The sequence below is a fragment of the Crinia signifera genome, chromosome 8 (assembly GCF_055691185.1).
Source record: "Crinia signifera chromosome 8, ASM5569118v1, whole genome shotgun sequence".
Lineage (NCBI taxonomy): Eukaryota > Metazoa > Chordata > Amphibia > Anura > Myobatrachidae > Crinia > Crinia signifera.
This window is the reverse complement of record NC_139224.1, coordinates 1954166-1976079: the sequence shown is the minus strand read 5'-3', so window position 1 is coordinate 1976079 and position 21914 is coordinate 1954166. Positions and strand designations below refer to the sequence as shown.

The 21914-nt window shown below is 50.7% G+C and overlaps 1 protein-coding gene across 1 annotated transcript in view; it reads right to left on the bottom strand.

Annotated features, from left to right (window-relative positions):
* LOC146025617 (sodium- and chloride-dependent creatine transporter 1-like) overlaps positions 1–21914 on the bottom strand; it is a 114128-nt gene that overhangs the window by 47158 nt on the left and 45056 nt on the right. The window contains exon 2 of the mRNA XM_083155562.1: positions 5767–6015. Within this exon, the coding sequence (XP_083011688.1) occupies positions 5767–6015 (249 nt within the window). The remainder of the gene's footprint in view (positions 1–5766; positions 6016–21914) is intronic.

The following is a 21914-nucleotide window of genomic DNA, read 5'->3' as shown; positions in this document are numbered from 1 at the left end:
TATAGATGCACCTCTGCGGGAATATAGCGGCGCCTCTGCGGGAATATAGATGCACCTCTGCGGGAATATAGCGGCGCCTCTGCGGGAATATAGATGCACCTCTCCGGGAATATAGGGGCGCCTCTGCGGGAATATAGAGGCACCTCTGTGGGTATATAGATGCGCCTCTGCGGGAATATAGATGCACCTCTGCGGGAATATAGAGGCACCTCTGCGGGAATATAGGGGCACCTCTGCGGGAATATAGGGGCACCTCTGCGGGAATATAGGGGCACCTCTGCGGGAATATTGGGGCACCTCTGCGGGAATATAGGGGCACCTCTGCGGGAATATAGCGGCACCCCTGCGGGAATATAGAGGCCCCTCTCCGGGAATATAGCGGCACCTCTGCGGGACTATAGATGCCCCTCTGCGGGAATATAGCGGCACCCCTGCGGGAATATAGTGGCGCCTCTGCGGGAATATAGCGGCACCTCTGCGGGAATATAGAGGCACCTCTGCAGGAATATAGGGGCACCTCTGCGGGAATATAGCGGCACCTCTGCGGGAATATAGAGGCACCTCTGCAGGAATATAGGGGCACCTCTGCGGGAATATAGCGGCACCTCTGCGGGAATATAGGGGCACCTCTGCGGGAATATAGGGGCGCCTCTGCGGGAATATAGGGGCGCCTCTGCGGGAATATAGCGGCTCCTCTGTGGGAATATCGAGGCGCCTCTGCGGGAATATAGAGGCGCCTCTGCGGGAATATAGCGGCGCCTCTGCGGGAATATAGAGGCGCCTCTGCGGGAATATAGAGGCGCCTCTGCGGGAATATAGAGGCGCCTCTGCGGGAATATAGCGGCACCTCTGCGGAAATATAGAGGCACCTCTGCGGGAATATAGCGGCACCTCTGCGGGAATATAGAGGCACCTCTGCGGGAATATAGAGGCACCTCTGCGGGAATATAGAGGCGCCTCTGCGGGAATATCGAGGCGCCTCTGCGGGAATATAGGGGCACCTCTGCGGGAATATAGAGGCGCCTCTGCGGGAATATAGCAGCATCTCCGCTAATTGAGCCCCCAACATATAATAATATATAGCCCTAAATATTTATTAAGTTAAAGTTCCCATTTGAAAATTTTAGCTCCTCTTTTCTGACGGTATCCGATTGGCTGACAGGCAATGTCTAATGGTGTGTACACACGGTCAGATGTGCCTTAAGATGCGATCCACATTCCGTTAAAACCCTTGCGATCTGCATCCGATTCCGATCAGATGCCGATCCGATGTTGACTATATCGTCAACATTGGAAAGGAAATCGGACCGTGTGTACACACTATAAGTCGACGCCAAAAGGTCAACATTCTGAAGGTCGACACTGACAAAATGTCCACATGCCCACGGACAACATTGACAAAAGGTCAACCGGGCAAAGGTCGACGTGACAACGGTAGACACATGGAAAGGTTGACGTGAGTTTTCCATGTCTGTTTTTCCATCCACGTGAAGTAAAGCGGCCCAAGCATGGCAAACACAGAGAGGGTACGTGGTACACTATGGTATGCGGTCAGTGTCGGCAATGTCGTCTGCAGTCAATGACACAGTGGGCATAGAGGGAGTACACAGAATAATAGCATGGCAAGCTCAGAGCTACACTGACAAAATGCCGACCTCTTCATATGTCGACCAAACCCTTGTTAACATTTTGTTTTGTGTCAGCCTTTTGTCAAGGTCGACATTGTACATGTTGGTGCCGACTTACTGACTGCTGACCTAGATATTGTGTGTGAGCTGTTCCAACTCTGAGGTACTGTAAATGTACTAAGATTTGCTGAAGATGGGATGTTGCCCCTAGCAACCAATCATATTTTACTTCCTATTTATTTCGCACCTTCTAGAAGATAATAGATAGAATCTTATTGGTTGCTATGGGCAACATCCCATCTTCAATAGAACTCCTGTCACCCCTCTGTGTCTGGGTGACACCTGGGAGGGGTCGGTGTTATCCCCAAATAACTGAAATTGCTGTAATATAGAAGAGGTGCTTGTGTAGTTTCACAGCGCCCGATCTATCAGATGCGATATCGGACGATATATCGATGCGATCCAAAGCGATTTTTTACCTGTTTATAACCCCACTATCCACTACGCATGGAGTTGATGTTATATAGTGTGGCGGCGAGCGCAGCGAGGGGACGCGGATTACTGCGCTCGCCACGCTATATAACATCATGTGTAGTGGATAGTGGGGGTATGAACAGGTAAAAAATCGCTTTGGATCGCATCCGATATATCGGCTGATATCGCATCTGATAGATCGGGCGCCGTGAAACTACACAAATACCATAGAAGATGCTATAAGTGTGATGCCTTCATGTAACAACAGTGCACTCAGCGCTGCGTGTGATGGAGCGTCCCTCGCCCAGATGAGAGATATACAGTGTACTCAGCGCTGCGTGTGATGGAGCGTCCCTCGCCCAGATGAGAGATATACAGTGTACTCAGCGCTGCGTGTGATGCAGCGTCCCTCGCCCAGATGAGAGATATACAGTGTACTCAGCGCTGCGTGTGATGCAGCGTCCCTCGCCCAGATGAGAGATACACAGTACGAGCATATTGTGGCACATGTATAATTTATCAGCTGCCATATCTTCCTCTGTGATCAGCCTCTCCGCTCTCCTTACCTCTCAGCAATATCGCCTCAGCACATGACACTTTCCCTCCCCCCGTCCCGTCCCCTCGCCGCAGCAAATTTCCATTTTTAGAGTGTGTGATTCTCTGCGAGGCTGAACGCGTGGGGGAGGGAGGGAGGGGGTAATGCTCCGATTGCTTATTGGAACTGTCATAAATGGGTCACTGAGTCTTTATAAGGAGACAGAAGAAATGGCGATGCAGAGAACAGAGCGAGGCCATAAGGGCAAAGGCCGGCATAATGGCTCCGTACTAGGTGCTCAGTTACATAACAGCCTATCACCTATCAACATCACTTTCACACCAAAATCCAAGATCCCGCACGGGATAAAGGATCCAATAAAGGATCGGACCCGGGACAGACCCCATTCATACCGCAGTTATAGCCCAGGTTATTCCTGGGTCAGCGCCGTTTACACGGCATAAGGGTGCGGTGGAACTGTTCTGACATCACCTCCAATCACCAGTGTCCAGAGGACCATTCACACTACCCCTTAACCTGGACCTGGGTTCTTTTTCTGAGTTTCTTTCACATAGAGCCACAACCCGTAATAACCCAGCATAGAGTGAAATATCTCAAGGCTTGGAGAGAGATAAAGTACTAATCACCTCCTGTTGTTTTGATACATTATCTTTTTTCAAGCATTGCCAAATTTCCCCCTACAAGTCACATCCACTTTCTGGGCATAATTCAGATCGCAGGACAAATTTGTTCTCAAAATGGGCAAAACCATGCTGCAGGTGGGGCAGATGTAACATGTGCAGAGAGAGTTACATTTGGACGGGGTGTGTTCACCTGACCAATCTAAATTGCAGTGTAAAAATAAAACAACCATTACTTACTCTGCACAGAAACAAACAAACTCACCCAAATGTAACTCTCTCTGCACATGTTACATCTGCCCCACCTGCAGTGCACATGGTTTTGCCCATTTTGAGAACAAATTTGCCCTGCGATCAGATATAAATTAGGCCCTTAGTTATGCTTGTGCCACGGGGAATCTGCTGTAAGGGTAAATTGGAGGCGAGATTGGTGGTGCAGGTGAGGGGAGGGGTACAAAAAATGTTCACGGGTCCAAAAATCTGAATTCCAGCTGGATGCACCCATTAGAATTTAGGATTAGCGGAATACGGGATAACTGTACAAAAGATGATACCTTATAGTGAACCGGTCCTAACTCGGAGGACAGTATTACATATAAGAGGAAGGGATTGAAATTTAATTAAATGTGTTCTCTGAGCTTTATAAGAGATAACTGTGAGTCTTGTGCTCTCGGCATTGGTGCAGTAGGTACATGGTTCAAATTCAGTTGAAGCTGTGGGTGACATTTAATAGGATGCAAATTTGTGATTTTTTGTGTTTTTTTTAGGCAAAAAACAGCCGAATTCGCACGTTTTCCAGAAATCGCCAACTTAATGGGATGTGAACTGTGGTAAAAATCACACTTATTGCCGCGAATTCGCACATTCTGAAGTGACAATTTTTCAATTCGCATCCAGATGTTTTCTCATTAAAAAATCTACGAATCACAAATTTAATGGGATGCGAATTCGGGAAAACGTTACTAAAAATGGCCACACACACAGACCAGGTTGTGATGGGAGATTTTGACAGAACCATGCATAGATCAGTGCGAACTGTGCATGGTTCTGTCCCAAAAAATGTGTAAAAAAAATAAATGAAGGGCATGGGGTCCCCCCTCCTGAGCATAACCAGCCCCGGGCTCAAAGCGCCGGTCCTGTTTCATAAAATCACGGGGTCCCCCAAATTTTATAAAACCAGCACCAAGCTCAAGGGCCAGTCCTGGATTCCAAAATACGGGGGACAAATCGAGTAGGGGTCCCCCATATTTCAAGAACCAGCACCGGGCCCAACCAGCCAGCAGGGTAATGCCACAGCCGGGGGGAGACTTTTTATACAAGTCCCCACGGCCAAAGCATTGACCTCCTGACCGGTCAGTGGCGACCCCCCCAATGAAGGGGTCCACACCTCCAGGAATAACCCTGCCGATGCTGAAGCCCGGGTCTTTCCCGATGGCTCTAGGCGGTGTATATATACACAAACTCTGCACAGTTAGAGCCATGGTGGGAATCAAACCCATGACCTCGGCGCTGTGAGGCAGTAATGCTAACCATGACACCATCCGTGCTGCCCTGTATATATAACACATGGTGGGGATAGAACCCATGACCTCAGCTCTGTGAGGCAGTAATGTAACCATTACACCATCCGTGCTGCTTAGTATATATAACACATGGTGGGGATAGAACCCATGACCTCAGTGATGTGAGGCAGTAATACTAACCATGACACCATCCGTACTGCCCAGTATATATAACACATGGTGGGGATAGAACCCATGACCTCAGCGCTGTGAGGCAGTAATGTAACCATTACACCGTCCGTACTGCCCCGTATATATAACACATGGAGGGAATAGAACCCATGACCTCAGTGCTGTGAGGCAGTAATGTAACCATTACACCGTCCGTACTGCCCTGTATATATAACACATGGTGGGGATAGAACCCATGACCTCAGTGCTGTGAGGCAGTAATGTAACCATTACACCGTCCGTACTGCCCTGTATATATAACACATGGTGGGGATAGAACCCATGACCTCAGTGCTGTGAGGCAGTAATGTAACCATTACACCGTCCGTACTGCCCTGTATATATAACACATGGTGGGGATAGAACCCATGACCTCGGCGCTGTGAGGCAGTAATGTAACCATTACACCATCCGTACTACCTAGTGAAATAACATTGGTTAACCTCATATCTCAGTGATGTAATATTGGTTTACCTCACGAGGTTTACGTTAGGACTTTTACAGAAATCAGACAGCGCCTAGCAAACAATCGGTAAATAGCGCAATATATGTACTTTTTAGTAGACGTCGCTGTTTTAAAAATTAGGGGTCAATGTATCAAGCAGTAAAAAGAGTGGAGAAGCTGCCCAACCAATCAGCTTCTACCTATCATTTTATAGATGAATTTATTTGGTAAATATTACCTCTAAGCTGATTGGTTGCTAGGAACAACCTCTCTACTGGTCCACCACTTCAAGCCCACCCACAGACCTTACCTCCTCCATTCTTGTAGCAGAGGTACGGAAACCTCCACACGTTGCCCAGTCCGACTGCAAAGCCCACGCAGGACATGATGAAATCCATCTGCCGGGTCCAAGTCTCTCTCTCTGGGATGGGAATTTTGACTGGGCCCATTGGCGGCAGCACCAGAGGAGCGATGATGGCCTTCTCTTCGGGGACTGCTTCCCCCCCTCCTGCTGTCTCAGATACCTCCCTTTCTGGGGCCCCGGAGCCCCCATCTTTCTCTGTGCAAAGACAAGGGGGGGGGGGAGATCAATACTTATAGCGATTCATTAATATAGCACTGACATGTTCCGCAGAGCAGTACAACCTCAGAACTGCATTCATTCATGTTTGTCCATGTTGCTATGACAGGGGAGCAAATTCATTTCGATTGTTTCTGTGCAGCGTAAATACTGGCTGCTTTTGCATTTAGCCCAAAGATGTTCGCTTTACTTTTACAATGCAATTTATGTTTCAGTTTGACCACACCCCACCCAAATCTAACTCACTCTGCACATGTTACATCTGCCCTACTGCAGTACAGCATGGTTTTGCCGGTTGTGTGCTTTTTTTTGCAAATCTGAATCAGGCCCATAAACAAATAATGTAACCGATTGATTCAACGTTCCTAAAAATGCATCCGAACTAATGGCTCCCAAGCGGTCTACCGAAACGAAATGATAAGAGAGATGCGAAATCCTATCTGTTCTATAAAATGAACCAAAATAAGGCCCAATATCTGAGTACAGAAGTAATAGGAAGGCCGAGGGAAAAAGATCAGCAAACAAGAGACACATTAATATTGTGCAGAGATGATGGGGGAACGGGGGGGGGGGGGGGAGGGGGGGGGAGATGATGGGGGGGGGGGGAGAGATGATGGGGGGAGGGGGGGCGGTGTTTCACTGCTTAACAAGGGTTTGCTCGTGAGATACGCTGTGATACTGTCTAATTTTGCACACTACAGTATTACAGTAGGATGTGCCGAGCTGCGCACTGTTGAGTGGGCGTGTCACGCTATGCTTAAAGGGCGTGTCTAACTCTGCATAAGGGCGTGTCTAACTCTGCATAAGGGCGTGTCTATGATTAAATGCTTGGTTTGCAAGATATTTCTATAGAACATTAGTAACAAATGATATTTTGGGAAGTTTTACAAGTATTAACCCTAACATTGCTGTCTGCTGTGATATTTCTTTTCTTCTCACTCAGCACAGTATATAACTGATTAATACGATGCTTATGCAATAGCTTCCAAATGCATTTTGACCTTGTGTGTATTCATCCCTAAGCCTATAAGTATAAAGCTCCATACACACAGGGGAGATATATTGCTCAGTTTCTCCTGCAAGTTCCTGCGACCAGCGATTAGAACGATTAGAACGGGGCTGAAAACGGGAGTGCGCACCCGGCGATTTATCACCGGGGCACACTCCCATCACTGGCAATATGGTCGCCTGATCTTTGATCAGAAGATGTTGACTCAGATCAAAAAGCTTTTGCACGTTTCTTATTCAGGTCAAGTCCAGGGCCGGAAGGGGGGTGGGGCACCCCGGTGCCTACGGGGGGGGGGGGGGGGGTAGTGACCCCTGCAGCTTCCATGCGAGAGGCGAGGGGCGAAGTGCCGCCCTCCAGTGGCCTAGATTTGCCTAGTGGTGGCGCCGGCCCTGGTCAAGTCACAACTTTCCCACACTAGCCCATTTTGAATTTCTTAGTTTCAGTTTTTTCACTCCGCCGTAATATAGATACAGCACAAAGGTATCCCCCATCCTATCCTGGCACCAGCCCAGTATACAGCGAGTTTCTATTCCTCTCATACTGACAGTGACTTCTGTGTAAATCACACATTGCCAAAATAATTGTATGTTGGAAGTTGTGATGACAATTAATTCTCCCTGTACGACAGAGAAATTACTTTGTGTAATTACATACCTGATTAATTAACAAGTATAACACAATTATTTCTTAAATTAGGTGAATTAAACAAGATCTGTGATTACTGGGCGCTTACTACTTGTAACTGCAGCACAGAGATAATTGTACATATATTGAATATTGTTTTTGCAATCATTTTACTGTTTCTTTTTTTTTTTTTAAGTGGATATAGAGCCTGATAGGGTAACAGCAAATCAGACCAAAAGTAACGTAGCACTGTATGAATATTCTGCATAAATCTGTGCTTCTGTCACAACATCCTGTCACTGCCCTGTCCTCACTTACACGTTACATATCTCCTGATATACTCTGTGCTGCTGAGGACCCTTCTCCTCCCACTATATAACTCTCAGTCTGTGGCTTCCTGCTGCCTCCATTCCCCTCCTCACATCATGTCACTAACCCTGTCACATGCAGCCCTGTCCTCACTGACACATCACTCATCTCCTGATATACTCTGTGCTGCTGGGGACCCTGCTCCTCCCACTATATAACTCTCAGGCTGTGACTTCCTGCTGCCTCCATTCCCCTCCTCACATCATGTCACTGCCCCTGTCACATGCAGCCCTGTCCTCACTGACACATCACTCATCTCCTGATATACTCTGTGCTGCTGAGGACCCTTCTCCTCTAACTATATAACAGTCTGTGGCTTCCTGCTGCCCCCATTCCCCTCCTCACCTCATGTCACTGCCCCTGTCACATGTAGCCCTGTCCTCACTGGCACATCCCTCATCTCCTGATACACTCTGTGCTGCTGGGGACCATGCTCCTCCCACTATATAACGCTCAGTCTGTGGCTTCCTGCTGCCTCCATTCCCCCCTCACATCGTGTCACTGCCCCTGTCACATGCAACCTGTCCTCACTGACACATCCCTCATCTCCTGATATACTCTGTGCTGCTGGGGACCATGCTCCTCCCACTATATAACTCTCAGTCTGTGGCTTCCTGCTGCCCCCATTCCCCTCCTCACATCATGTCACTGCCCCTGTCACATACAGCCGTGTCCTCACTGACACATCACTCATCTCCTGATATACTCTGTGCTGCTGGGCACCCTGCTCCTCCCGCTATATACCTCTCAGTCTGTGGCTTCCTGCTGCCCCCATTCCCCTCCTCACATCATGTCACTGCCCCTGTCACATGCACCCCTGTCCTCACTAACACATCCCTCCTCTCCTGATATACTCTGTGCTGCTGGGGACCCTGCTCCTCCCGCTATCTAACTCTCAGTCTGTGGCTACCTGCTGCCCCCATTCCCCTCCTCACATCATGTCACTGCCCCTGTCACATGCAGCCCTGTCCTCACTGACACATCCCTCCTCTCCTGATATACTCTGTGCTGCTGGGGACCCTGCTCCTCCCACTATATAACTCTCAGTCTGTGGCTTCCTGCTGCCCCCAGTCCCCTCCTCACATCATGTCACTGCCCCTGTCACATGCAGCCCTGTCCTCACTGACACATCACTCATCTCCTAATATACTCTGTGCTGCTGGGGACCCTGCTCCTCCCGCTATCTAACTCTCAGTCTGTGGCTACCTGCTGCCTCCATTCCCCTCCTCACCTCATGTCACTGCCCCTGTCACATGCAGCCCTGTCCTCACTGACACATCACTCATCTCCTGATATACTCTGTGCTGCTGGGGACCCTGCTCCTCCCACTATATAACTCTCAGTCTGTGGCTTCCTGCTGCCCCCAGTCCCCTCCTCACATCATGTCACTGCCCCTGTCACATGCAGCCCTGTCCTCACTGACACATCACTCATCTCCTGATATACTATGTGCTGCTGGGGACCCTGCTCCTCCCACTATATAACTCTCTGTGGCTTCCTGCTGCCTCCATTCCCCTCCTCACATCATGTCACTGCCCCTGTCACATGCAGCCCTGTCCTCACTGACACATCACTCATCTCCTGATATACTCTGTGCTGCTGGGGACCATGCTCCTCCCACTATATAACGCTCAGTCTGTGGCTTCCTGCTGCCTCCATTCCCCTCCTCACATCATGTCACTGCCCCTGTCACATGCAGCCCTGTCCTCACTGACACATCACTCATCTCCTGATATACTCTGTGCTGCTGGGGATCCTGCTCCTCCCACTATATAACTCTCAGTCTGTGGCTTCCTGCTGCCCCCATTCCCCTCCTCACATCATGTCACTGCCCCTGTCACATGCAGCCCTGTCCTCACTGACACAACACTCATCTCCTGATATACTCTGTGCTGCTGGGGACCCTGCTCCTCCCACTATATAACTCCCAGTCTGTGGCTTCCTGCTGCCCCCATTCCCCTCCTCACATCATGTCACTGCCCCTGTCACATGCAGCCCTGTCCTCACTGACACATCACTTATCTCCTGATATACTCTGTGCTGCTGGGGACCCTGCTCCTCCCACTATATAACTGTCAGTCAGTGGCTTCCTGCTGCCCCCATTCCCCTCCTCACATCATGTCACTGCCCCTGTCACATGCAGCCCTGTCCTCACTGACACATCACTCATCTCCTGATATACTCTGTGCTGCTGGGGACCCTGCTCCTCCCATTATATAACTCTCAGTCTGTGGCTTCCTGCTGCCCCCATTCCCCTCCTCACATCATGTCACTACCCCTGTCACATGCAGCGCTGTCCTTACTGACACATCACTCATCTCCTGATATACTCTGTGCTGCTGGGTACCCTGCTCCTCCCACTATATAACTCTCAGTCTGTGGCTTCCTGCTGCCTCCATTCCCCTCCTCACATCATGTCACTGTCCCTGTCACATGCAGCCCTGTCCTCACTGACACATCACCCATCTCCTGGTATACTCTGTGCTGCTGGGGACCCTGCTCCTCCCACTATATAACTCTCAGTCTGTGGCTTCCTGCTGCCCCTATTCCCCTCCTCACATCATGTCACTACCCCTGTCACATGCAGCCCTGTCCTCACTGACACACCCCTCATCTCCTGATATACTCTGTGCTGCTGGGGACCCTGCTCCTCCCACTATATAACTCTCAGTCTGTGGCTTCCTGCTGCAGCCATTCCCCTCCTCACATCATGTCACTGCCCTTGTCACATGCAGCCCTGTCCTCACTGACACATCACCCATCTCCTGATATACTCTGTGCTGCTGGGGACCCTGCTCCTCCCACTATATAACCCTCAGTCTGTGGCTTCCTGCTGCCCCCATCCCCCTCCTCACATCATGTCACTGCCCCTGTCACATGCAGCCATGTCCTCACTGACACATCACTCGTCTCCTGATATACTCTGTGCTGCTGGGAACCCTGCTCCTCCCACTATATAACTCTCAGTCTGTGGCTTCCTGCTGCAGCCATTCCCCTCCTCACATCATGTCACTGCCCCTGTCACATGCAGGCCTGTCCTCACTGACACATCCCTCATCTCCTGATATACTCTGTGCTGCTGGGGACCCTGCTCCTCCCACTATATAACCCTCAGTCTGTGGCTTCCTGCTGCCCCCATCCCCCTCCTCACATCATGTCACTGCCCCTGTCACATGCAGCCATGTCCTCACTGACACATCACTCGTCTCCTGATATACTCTGTGCTGCTGGGAACCCTGCTCCTCCCACTATATAACTCTCAGTCTGTGGCTTCCTGCTGCCCCCATTCCCCTCCTCACATCATGTCACTGCCCCTGTCACATGCAGCCCTGTCCTCACTGACACATCACTCATCTCCTGATATACTCTGTGCTGCTGGGGACCCTGCTCCTCCCATTATATAACTCTCAGTCTGTGGCTTCCTGCTGCCCCCATTCCCCTCCTCACATCATGTCACTACCCCTGTCACATGCAGCGCTGTCCTTACTGACACATCACTCATCTCCTGATATACTCTGTGCTGCTGGGTACCCTGCTCCTCCCACTATATAACTCTCAGTCTGTGGCTTCCTGCTGCCTCCATTCCCCTCCTCACATCATGTCACTGTCCCTGTCACATGCAGCCCTGTCCTCACTGACACATCACCCATCTCCTGGTATACTCTGTGCTGCTGGGGACCCTGCTCCTCCCACTATATAACTCTCAGTCTGTGGCTTCCTGCTGCCCCTATTCCCCTCCTCACATCATGTCACTACCCCTGTCACATGCAGCCCTGTCCTCACTGACACACCCCTCATCTCCTGATATACTCTGTGCTGCTGGGGACCCTGCTCCTCCCACTATATAACTCTCAGTCTGTGGCTTCCTGCTGCAGCCATTCCCCTCCTCACATCATGTCACTGCCCTTGTCACATGCAGCCCTGTCCTCACTGACACATCACCCATCTCCTGATATACTCTGTGCTGCTGGGGACCCTGCTCCTCCCACTATATAACCCTCAGTCTCTGGCTTCCTGCTGCCCCCATCCCCCTCCTCACATCATGTCACTGCCCCTGTCACATGCAGCCATGTCCTCACTGACACATCACTCGTCTCCTGATATACTCTGTGCTGCTGGGAACCCTGCTCCTCCCACTATATAACTCTCAGTCTGTGGCTTCCTGCTGCAGCCATTCCCCTCCTCACATCATGTCACTGCCCCTGTCACATGCAGGCCTGTCCTCACTGACACATCCCTCATCTCCTGATATACTCTGTGCTGCTGGGGACCCTGCTCCTCCCACTATATAACTCTCAGTCTGTGGCTTCCTGCTGCCTCCATTCCCCTCCTCACATCATGTCACTGCCCCTGTCACATGCAGCCCTGTCCTCACTGACACATCACCCATCTCCTGATATACTCTGTGCTGCTGGTAACCCTGCTCCTCCCACTATATAACTCTCAGTCTGTGGCTTCCTGCTGCCCCCATTCCCCTCCTCACATCATGTCACTGCCCTTGTCACATGCAGCCCTGTCCTCACTGACACATCACTCATCTCCTGATATACTCTGTGCTGCAGGGGACCCTGCTCCTCCCACTATATAACTCTCAGTCTGTGGCTTCCTGCTGCCTTCATTCCCCTCCTCACATCATGTCACTGCCCCTGTCACATGCAGTCCTGTCCTCACTGACATTACTCATCTCCTGATATACTCTGTGCTGCTGGGGACCCTGCTCCTCCCACTATATAACTCTCAGTCTGTGGCTTCCTGCTGCCCCCATTCCTCTCCTCACATCATGTCACTGCCCCTGTCACATGCAGCCCTGTCCTCACTGACACATCACTCATCTCCTGATATACTCTGTGCTGCTGGGGACCCTGCTCCTCCCACTATATAACTCTCATTCTGTGGCTTCCTGCTGCCTTCATTCCCCTCCTCACATCATGTCACTGCCCCTGTCACATGCAGCCCTGTCCTCACTGACACACCCCTCATCTCCTGGTATACTCTGTGCTGCTGAGGACCCTGCTTCTCCCACTATATAATTCTCAGTCTGTGGCTTCCTGCTGCCTTCATTCCCCTCCTCACATCATGTCACTGCCCCTGTCACATGCAGCCCTGTCCTCACTGACACACCCCTCATCTCCTGGTATACTCTGTGCTGCTGAGGACCCTGCTCCTCCCACTATATAACTCTCAGTCTGTGGCTTCCTGCTGCCTCCATTCCCCTCCTCACATCATGTCACTGCCCCTGTCACATGCAGCCCTGTCCTCACTGACACACCCCTCATCTCCTGGTATACTCTGTGCTGCTGAGGACCCTGCTTCTCCCACTATATAACTCTCAGTCTGTGGCTTCCTGCTGCCTCAATTCCCCTCCTCACATCATGTCACTGCCCCTGTCACATGCAGCCCTGTCCTCACTGACATTACTCATCTCCTGATATACTCTGTGCTGCTGGGGACCCTGCTCCTCCCACTATATAACTCTCAGTCTGTGGCTTCCTGCTGCCCCCATTCCCCTCCTCACATCATGTTACTGCCCCTGTCACATGCAGCCCTGTCCTCACTGACATTACTCATCTCCTGATATACTCTGTGCTGCTGGGGACCCTGCTCCTCCCACTATATAACTCTCAGTCTGTGGCTTCCTGCTGCCCCCATTCCCCTCCTCACATCATGTTACTGCCCCTGTCACATGCAGCCCTGTCCTCACTGACATTACTCATCTCCTGATATACTCTGTGCTGCTGGGGACCCTGCTCCTCCCACTATATAACTCTCAGTCTGTGGCTTCCTGCTGCCTCCATTCCCCTCCTCACATCATGTCACTGCCCCTGTCACATGCAGCCCTGTCCTCACTGACATTACTCATCTCCTGATATACTCTGTGCTGCTGGGGACCCTGCTCCTCCCACTATATAACTCTCAGTCTGTGGCTTCCTGCTGCCTCCATTCCCCTCCTCACATCATGTCACTGCCCCTGTCACATGCAGCCCTGTCCTCACTGACACATCCCTCATCTCCTGATATACTCTGTGCTGCTGGGGACCCTGCTCCTCCTACTATATAACTCTCAGTCTGTGGCTTCCTGCTGCCTCCATTCCCCTCCTCACATCATGTCACTGCCCCTGTCACATGCAGCCCTGTCCCCACTGACACATCACCCATCTCCTGATATACTCTGTGCTGCTGGGGACGCTGCTCCTCCCACTATATAACTCTCAGTCTGTGGCTTCCTGCTGCCTCCATTCCCCTCCTCACATCATGTCACTGCCCCTGTCACATGCAGCCCTGTCCTCACTGACACATCCCTCATCTCCTGATATACTCTGTGCTGCTGGGGACCCTGCTCCTCCTACTATATAACTCTCAGTCTGTGGCTTCCTGCTGCCTCCATTCCCCTCCTCACATCATGTCACTGCCCCTGTCACATGCAGCCCTGTCCCCACTGACACATCACCCATCTCCTGATATACTCTGTGCTGCTGGGGACGCTGCTCCTCCCACTATATAACTCTCAGTCTGTGGCTTCCTGCTGCCTCCATTCCCCTCCTCACATCATGTCACTGCCCCTGTCACATGCAGCCCTGTCCTCACTGACACATCCCTCATCTCCTGATATACTCTGTGCTGCTGGGGACCCTGCTCCTCCTACTATATAACTCTCAGTCTGTGGCTTCCTGCTGCCTCCATTCCCCTCCTCACATCATGTCACTGCCCCTGTCACATGCAGCCCTGTCCTCACTGACACATCCCTCATCTCCTGATATACTCTGTGTTGCTGGGGACCCTGCTCCTCATACTATATAACTATCAGTCTGTGGCTTCCTGCTGCCCCCATTCCCCTCCTCACATCATGTCACTGCCCCTGTCACATGCAGCCCTGTCCTCACTGACACATCACTCATCTCCTTATATACTCTGTGCTGCTGAGGACCCTGCTCCTCCCACTATATAACTCTCAGTCTGTGGCTTCCTGCTGCCCCCATTCCCCTCCTCACATCATGTCACTGCCCCTGTCACATGCAGCCCTGTCCTCACTGACATTACTCATCTCCTGATATACTCTGTGCTGCTGGGGACACTGCTCCTCCCACTATATAACTCTCAGTCTGTGACTTCCTGCTGCCTCCATTCCCCTCCTCACATCAGGTCACTGCCCCTGTCACATGCAGCCCTGTCCTCACTGACACATCCCTCATCTCCTGATATACTCTGTGCTGCTGGGGACCCTGCTCCTCCCACTATATAACTCTCAGTCTGTGGCTTCCTGCTGCCTCCATTCCCCTCCTCACATCATGTCACTGCCCCTGTCACATGCAGCCCTGTCCTCACTGACACATCCCTCATCTCCTGATATACTCTGTGCTGCTGGGGACCCTGCTCCTCCTACTATATAACTCTCAGTCTGTGGCTTCCTGCTGCCTCCATTCCCCTCCTCACATCATGTCACTGCCCCTGTCACATGCAGCCCTGTCCTCACTGACACATCCCTCATCTCCTGATATACTCTGTGTTGCTGGGGACCCTGCTCCTCATACTATATAACTATCAGTCTGTGGCTTCCTGCTGCCCCCATTCCCCTCCTCACATCATGTCACTGCCCCTGTCACATGCAGCCCTGTCCTCACTGACACATCACTCATCTCCTGATATACTCTGTGCTGCTGAGGACCCTGCTCCTCCCACTATATAACTCTCAGTCTGTGGCTTCCTGCTGCCTCCATTCCCCTCCTCACATCATGTCACTGCCCCTGTCACATGCAGTCCTGTCCTCACTGACACATCACTCATCTCCTGATATACTCTGTGCTGCTGGGGACACTGCTCCTCCCACTATATAACTCTCAGTCTGTGACTTCCTGCTGCCTCCATTCCCCTCCTCACATCAGGTCACTGCCCCTGTCACATGCAGCCCTGTCCTCACTGACACATCCCTCATCTCCTGATATACTCTGTGCTGCTGGGGACCCTGCTTCTCCCACTATATAACTCTCAGTCTGTGGCTTCCTGCTGCCCCCATTCCCCTCCTCACATCATGTCACTGCCCCTGTCACATGCAGCCCTGTCCTCACTGACATTACTCATCTCCTGATATACTCTGTGCTGCTGGGGACACTGCTCCTCCCACTATATAACTCTCAGTCTGTGACTTCCTGCTGCCTCCATTCCCCTCCTCACATCAGGTCACTGCCCCTGTCACATGCAGCCCTGTCCTCACTGACACATCCCTCATCTCCTGATATACTCTGTGCTGCTGGGGACCCTGCTCCTCCCACTATATAACTCTCAGTCTGTGGCTTCCTGCTGCCTCCATTCCCCTCCTCACATCATGTCACTGCCCCTGTCACATGCAGCCCTGTCCTCACTGACACATCCCTCATCTCCTGATATACTCTGTGCTGCTGGGGACCCTGCTCCTCCTACTATATAACTCTCAGTCTGTGGCTTCCTGCTGCCTCCATTCCCCTCCTCACATCATGTCACTGCCCCTGTCACATGCAGCCCTGTCCTCACTGACACATCCCTCATCTCCTGATATACTCTGTGTTGCTGGGGACCCTGCTCCTCATACTATATAACTATCAGTCTGTGGCTTCCTGCTGCCCCCATTCCCCTCCTCACATCATGTCACTGCCCCTGTCACATGCAGCCCTGTCCTCACTGACACATCACTCATCTCCTGATATACTCTGTGCTGCTGAGGACCCTGCTCCTCCCACTATATAACTCTCAGTCTGTGGCTTCCTGCTGCCTCCATTCCCCTCCTCACATCATGTCACTGCCCCTGTCACATGCAGCCCTGTCCTCACTGACATTACTCATCTCCTGATATACTCTGTGCTGCTGGGGACCCTGCTCCTCCCACTATATAACTCTCAGTCTGTGGCTTCCTGCTGCCTCCATTCCCCTCCTCACATCATGTCACTGCCCCTGTCACATGCAGTCCTGTCCTCACTGACACATCACTCATCTCCTGATATACTCTGTGCTGCTGGGGACACTGCTCCTCCCACTATATAACTCTCAGTCTGTGACTTCCTGCTGCCTCCATTCCCCTCCTCACATCAGGTCACTGCCCCTGTCACATGCAGCCCTGTCCTCACTGACACATCCCTCATCTCCTGATATACTCTGTGCTGCTGGGGACCCTGCTTCTCCCACTATATAACTCTCAGTCTGTGGCTTCCTGCTGCCTCCATTCCCCTCCTCACATCATGTCACTGCCCCTGTCACATGCAGCCCTGTCCTCACTGACACATCACTCATCTCCTGATATACTCTGTGCTGCTGGGGACCCTGCTCCTCCCACTATATAACTGTCAGTCTGTGGCTTCCTGCTGCCTCCATCCCCTCCTCACATCATGTCACTGCCCCTGTCACATGCAGCCATGTCCTCACTGACACATCACTCATCTCCTGATATACTCTGTGCTGCTGGGGACCCTGCTCCTCCCACTATATAACTCTCAGTCTGTGGCATCCTGCTGCCTCCATTCCCCTCCTCCACATCATGTCACTGCCCCTGTCACATGCAGCCCTGTCCTCACTGACACATCACTCATCTCCTGATATACTCTGTGCTGCTGGGGACCCTGCTCCTCCCACTATATAACTCCCAGCCTGTGGCTTCCTGCTGCCTCCATTCCCCTCCTCACATCATCTCACTGCCCTGTCACATGCAGCCCTGTCCTCACTGACACATCACTCATCTCCTAATATACTCTGTGCTGCTGGGGATCCCAGCTCCTCCCACTATATAACTCTCAGTCTGTGGCTTCCTGCTGCCTCCATTCCCCTCCTCACATCATGTCACTGCTCCTGTCACATGCAGCCCTGTCCTCACTGACACATCCCTCATCTCCTGATATACTCTGTGCTGCTGAGGACCCTGCTCCTCCCACTATATAACTCCCAGCCTGTGGCTTCCTGCTGCCTCCATTCCCCTCCTCACATCATGTCACTGCCCCTGTCACATGCAGCCCTGTCCTCACTGACACATTCACTCATCTCCTGATATACTCTGTGCTGCTGGGGACCCTGCTCCTCCCACTATATAACTCTCAGTCTGTGGCATCCTGCTGCCTCCATTCCCCTCCTCACATCATGTCACTGCCCCTGTCACATGCAGCCCTGTCCTCACTGACACATCCCTCATCTCCTGATATACTCTGTGCTGCTGGGACCCTGCTCCTCCCACTATATAACTCTCAGTCTGTGGCTTCCTGCTGCCCCCATTCCCCTCCTCACATCATGTCACTGCCCCTGTCACATGCAGCAATGTCCTCACTGACACATCCCTCATCTCCTGATATACTCTGTGCTGCTGGGGACCCTGCTCCTCCCACTATATAGCTCTCAGTCTGTGGCATCCTGCTGCCCCCATTCCTCTCCTCACATCATGTCACTGCCCCTGTCACATGCAGCCCTGTCCTCACTGACACATCCCTCATCTCCTGATATACTCTGTGCTGCTGGGGACCCAGCTCCTCCCATTATATAACTCTCAGTCTGTGGCTTCCTGCTGCCCCCATTCCCTCCTCACATCATGTCACTGCCCCTGTCACATACAGCCCAGTTCTCACTGACACATCCCTCATCTCCTGATATACTCTGTGCTGCTGGGGACCCTGCTCCTCCCACTATATAACTCTCAGTCTGTGGCTTCCTGCTGCCCCCATTCCCCTCCTCAGCCCTATCCTCATTGATACAATCCTCCCACCCACAGCATCTACACACTTATATCCAGTACCTCCATCCCCATCCCTTGGGATACGGTCATTGGGTCACCACCAAGTAGGTCGACAAGCAGATAGGTTGATATGAGTTTAGGTCGACATGAAGTAAGGTCGACAAGACTTTAGGTTGACATGGGTTAGGTCGACAGGGTCATTAGGTCGACATGATTAGGTCAACAGGGTCATTAGGTCAACATGGGTTTTTTTACTGTGTTTTGGGCATGACGTGTGCCGACAGGCGGTATTTCATGCCCTACCAACCACTAGGACATAAGGGTAGAAAATGTAAAATAATAATAATAATAATAGAAATTTAAAAAAATGTCGACTTTTCCACTTTCGACCTTACCCATGTCGACCTAATGTCCCTGTCGACCTTACCCATGTCAACCTATTGACCCTGTCAACATTACCCCTGTTGACCTAAGAACCTGTCGACATTATGACCCTGTCCACTTCACCAATGTCGACTCAGACATATGTCGACCTAAATGCATGTCGACCTAATGACTGTCTAACAACTTGCTGGTGACCAACCGATCCACACCCTTCCCCTCATCATGTAATAAACTGGTGTCCAACGCCCCTCCGCCATGAATGCACCATTTGTGCACATGGCACTTCCAAGGGAGGGATGAGCAGTGACCACCACCTGAGACTGAGAGGTAGAGCTGGAGAAGACTGAGGCCTGGGAGACAGGGACAGAGAATCTGGGAATAAATACTGGGATTATTCCTGGAGATTAGCAGTTTCCAGGGCTGCAGGATAACCCAAGTGAAATGACTGTATTGTGTCTGTAATAGGCACAAGGAAACTGTGGGGCTCTAGTGATGGCCGCAGTGGTATAGATCTAGGGAACATTCAATAACTGCACAAGGTCCCCCCCCCCCCCCCCCCCCCCCCCCACACACACACACACACACACACACACCTGCTCCTCTGATTTCATTACCAAACAGATCCCTTCAGCCTCTTCCCGGGGCATCTGGCAGATCCATAGCATCGATTCATTATAATGACATTGCTTTATATATTTAGCGTCAGCTGTATGTGCAGGAATAGAGAAGATGCGGCAAATGATGTATACAATAGTGCACATTGGGAAGAGGTAACATCATATGTATAACCTGTATTAGTGTATTATACTGTATATCTCCTGGAATTGAGTTAGGGGCCCACAATTCCTCATAGCCCCCCAGCACTGTGTAAGGTGGCGGGGGCTGCGGTGCTATAGTTACGCCGCTGGGTGGCGGATGACCCGTAGTGAACACGATGCCTTTTGTTGTTGTGCATTTACGGACAGTTTGCAAATACGTTTGGAGATAATTAAGCAGAGGCAGAACTCTGGGAGACAATGGAGTCATCTGCTGCCGGGCTCCTGCTCCCAAGGGGGCACCTCTCCTCCCCATACAAGTATAAATCAGTTATTTAAAAGCCAACAATATTGCTTCTGTGGCTGATTTCTGAGAAATATATGTGTTATCTATCTATATTTCTTAACAGAAATATATATTTTATATAAGGTTTTATTGTGTTGTGTTGTGTTGTGTGTGTGTGTGTGTGTGTGTATATGTGTGTGTGTGAGGGGGGCATCAATATATATCTTGCCTCTGGGCATCTGGAACGAACTTACGCAACTGGGTACTTATGTATTATCTGGGCTCCCATGTTAAATGCACCCCATTTTTTCATACCCCTACTATCCAACTACGCATGGAGTTGATTTTATATAGTGTGGCGAGCGCAGCGAGCCACCGTGCCCGAAGCGTGGCGAGCGGAAGAGGTCTCATAAGAAAAACGGGAGCCCAGATATTACATAAGTACCCGCAACTGTAATTAAGGTCTTGGTTGATACAAAGGATGTGACTATTAGTTTTCCTAGAATCAAATGATGATATATTTAGAATTATAGCCTGCAAGCACTTTAATTGGGTGTTTTAGATACTTTTGATACAAAACTAATGCCCACCATTCCTTCACTATACTCGCATATAAAGCTATTAACCATACTGCACCAGCATATATCTCTGCACTTATCACAAAATATCTCCCATCCCGACCACTACGCTCTGCACAAGATCTGCGTCTCTCTTCTGCACGGATCACTAGCTCCCATTCACTATTACAGGACTTTCATCGGGGCTGCTCCCACCCTATGGAATGCCCTTCCACGCACAATAAGACTCTCCACTAGCCTCCAAACTTTCAAGCGTTCCCTGAAAACTCACCTCTTCAGGCAAGCCTATCATATTTATATACCGCACACATAACCCTCTGAGGCACTTATGTATTATATAGCTACCCTTCTGGACCTGTAACTTGGTGGGACTGCTATGCTATTACTGGTGTCTGTCCTTGTGTTTCCCTCTATGTCCCTATAGATTGTAAGCTTGCAGCAGGGCCCTCCTACCTCCAACTCTGTCTGTTGTTACCCAGTTTGTTTATCGGTATCTACAATTGTGAAGCGCAACGGAATCTGCTGCGCTATATAATACACTGTAACGGAATCTGCTGCGCTATATAAGACACTGTAACGGAATCTGCTGCGTTATATAAGACGCTGTAACGGAATCTGCTGCGCTATATAAGACGCTGTAACGGAATCTGCTGCGCTATATAATACACTGTAACGGAATCTGCTGCGCTATATAAGACACTGTAACGGAATCTGCTGCGCTATATAAGACACTGTAACGGAATCTGCTGCAATATATAAGACACTGTAACGGAATCTGCTGCGCTATATAAGACACTGTAACGGAATCTGCTGCGCTATATAAGACGCTGTAACGGGATCTGCTGCGCTATATAAGACGCTGTAACGGAATCTGCTGCGCTATATAAGACACTGTAACAGAATCTGCTGCGCTATATAAGACACTGTAACAGAATCTGCTGCGCTATATAAGACACTGTAACGGAATCTGCTGTGCTAATATAATACACTGTAACGGAATCTGCTGCGCTATATAAGACACTGTAACGGAATCTGCTGCTCTATATAAGACACTGTAACGGAATCTGCTGCGCTATATAAGACGCTGTAACGGAATCTGCTGCGTTATATAAGACACTGTAACGGAATCTGCTGCGCTATATAAGACACTGTAACGGAATCTGCTGCGCTATATAAGACACTGTAACGGAAT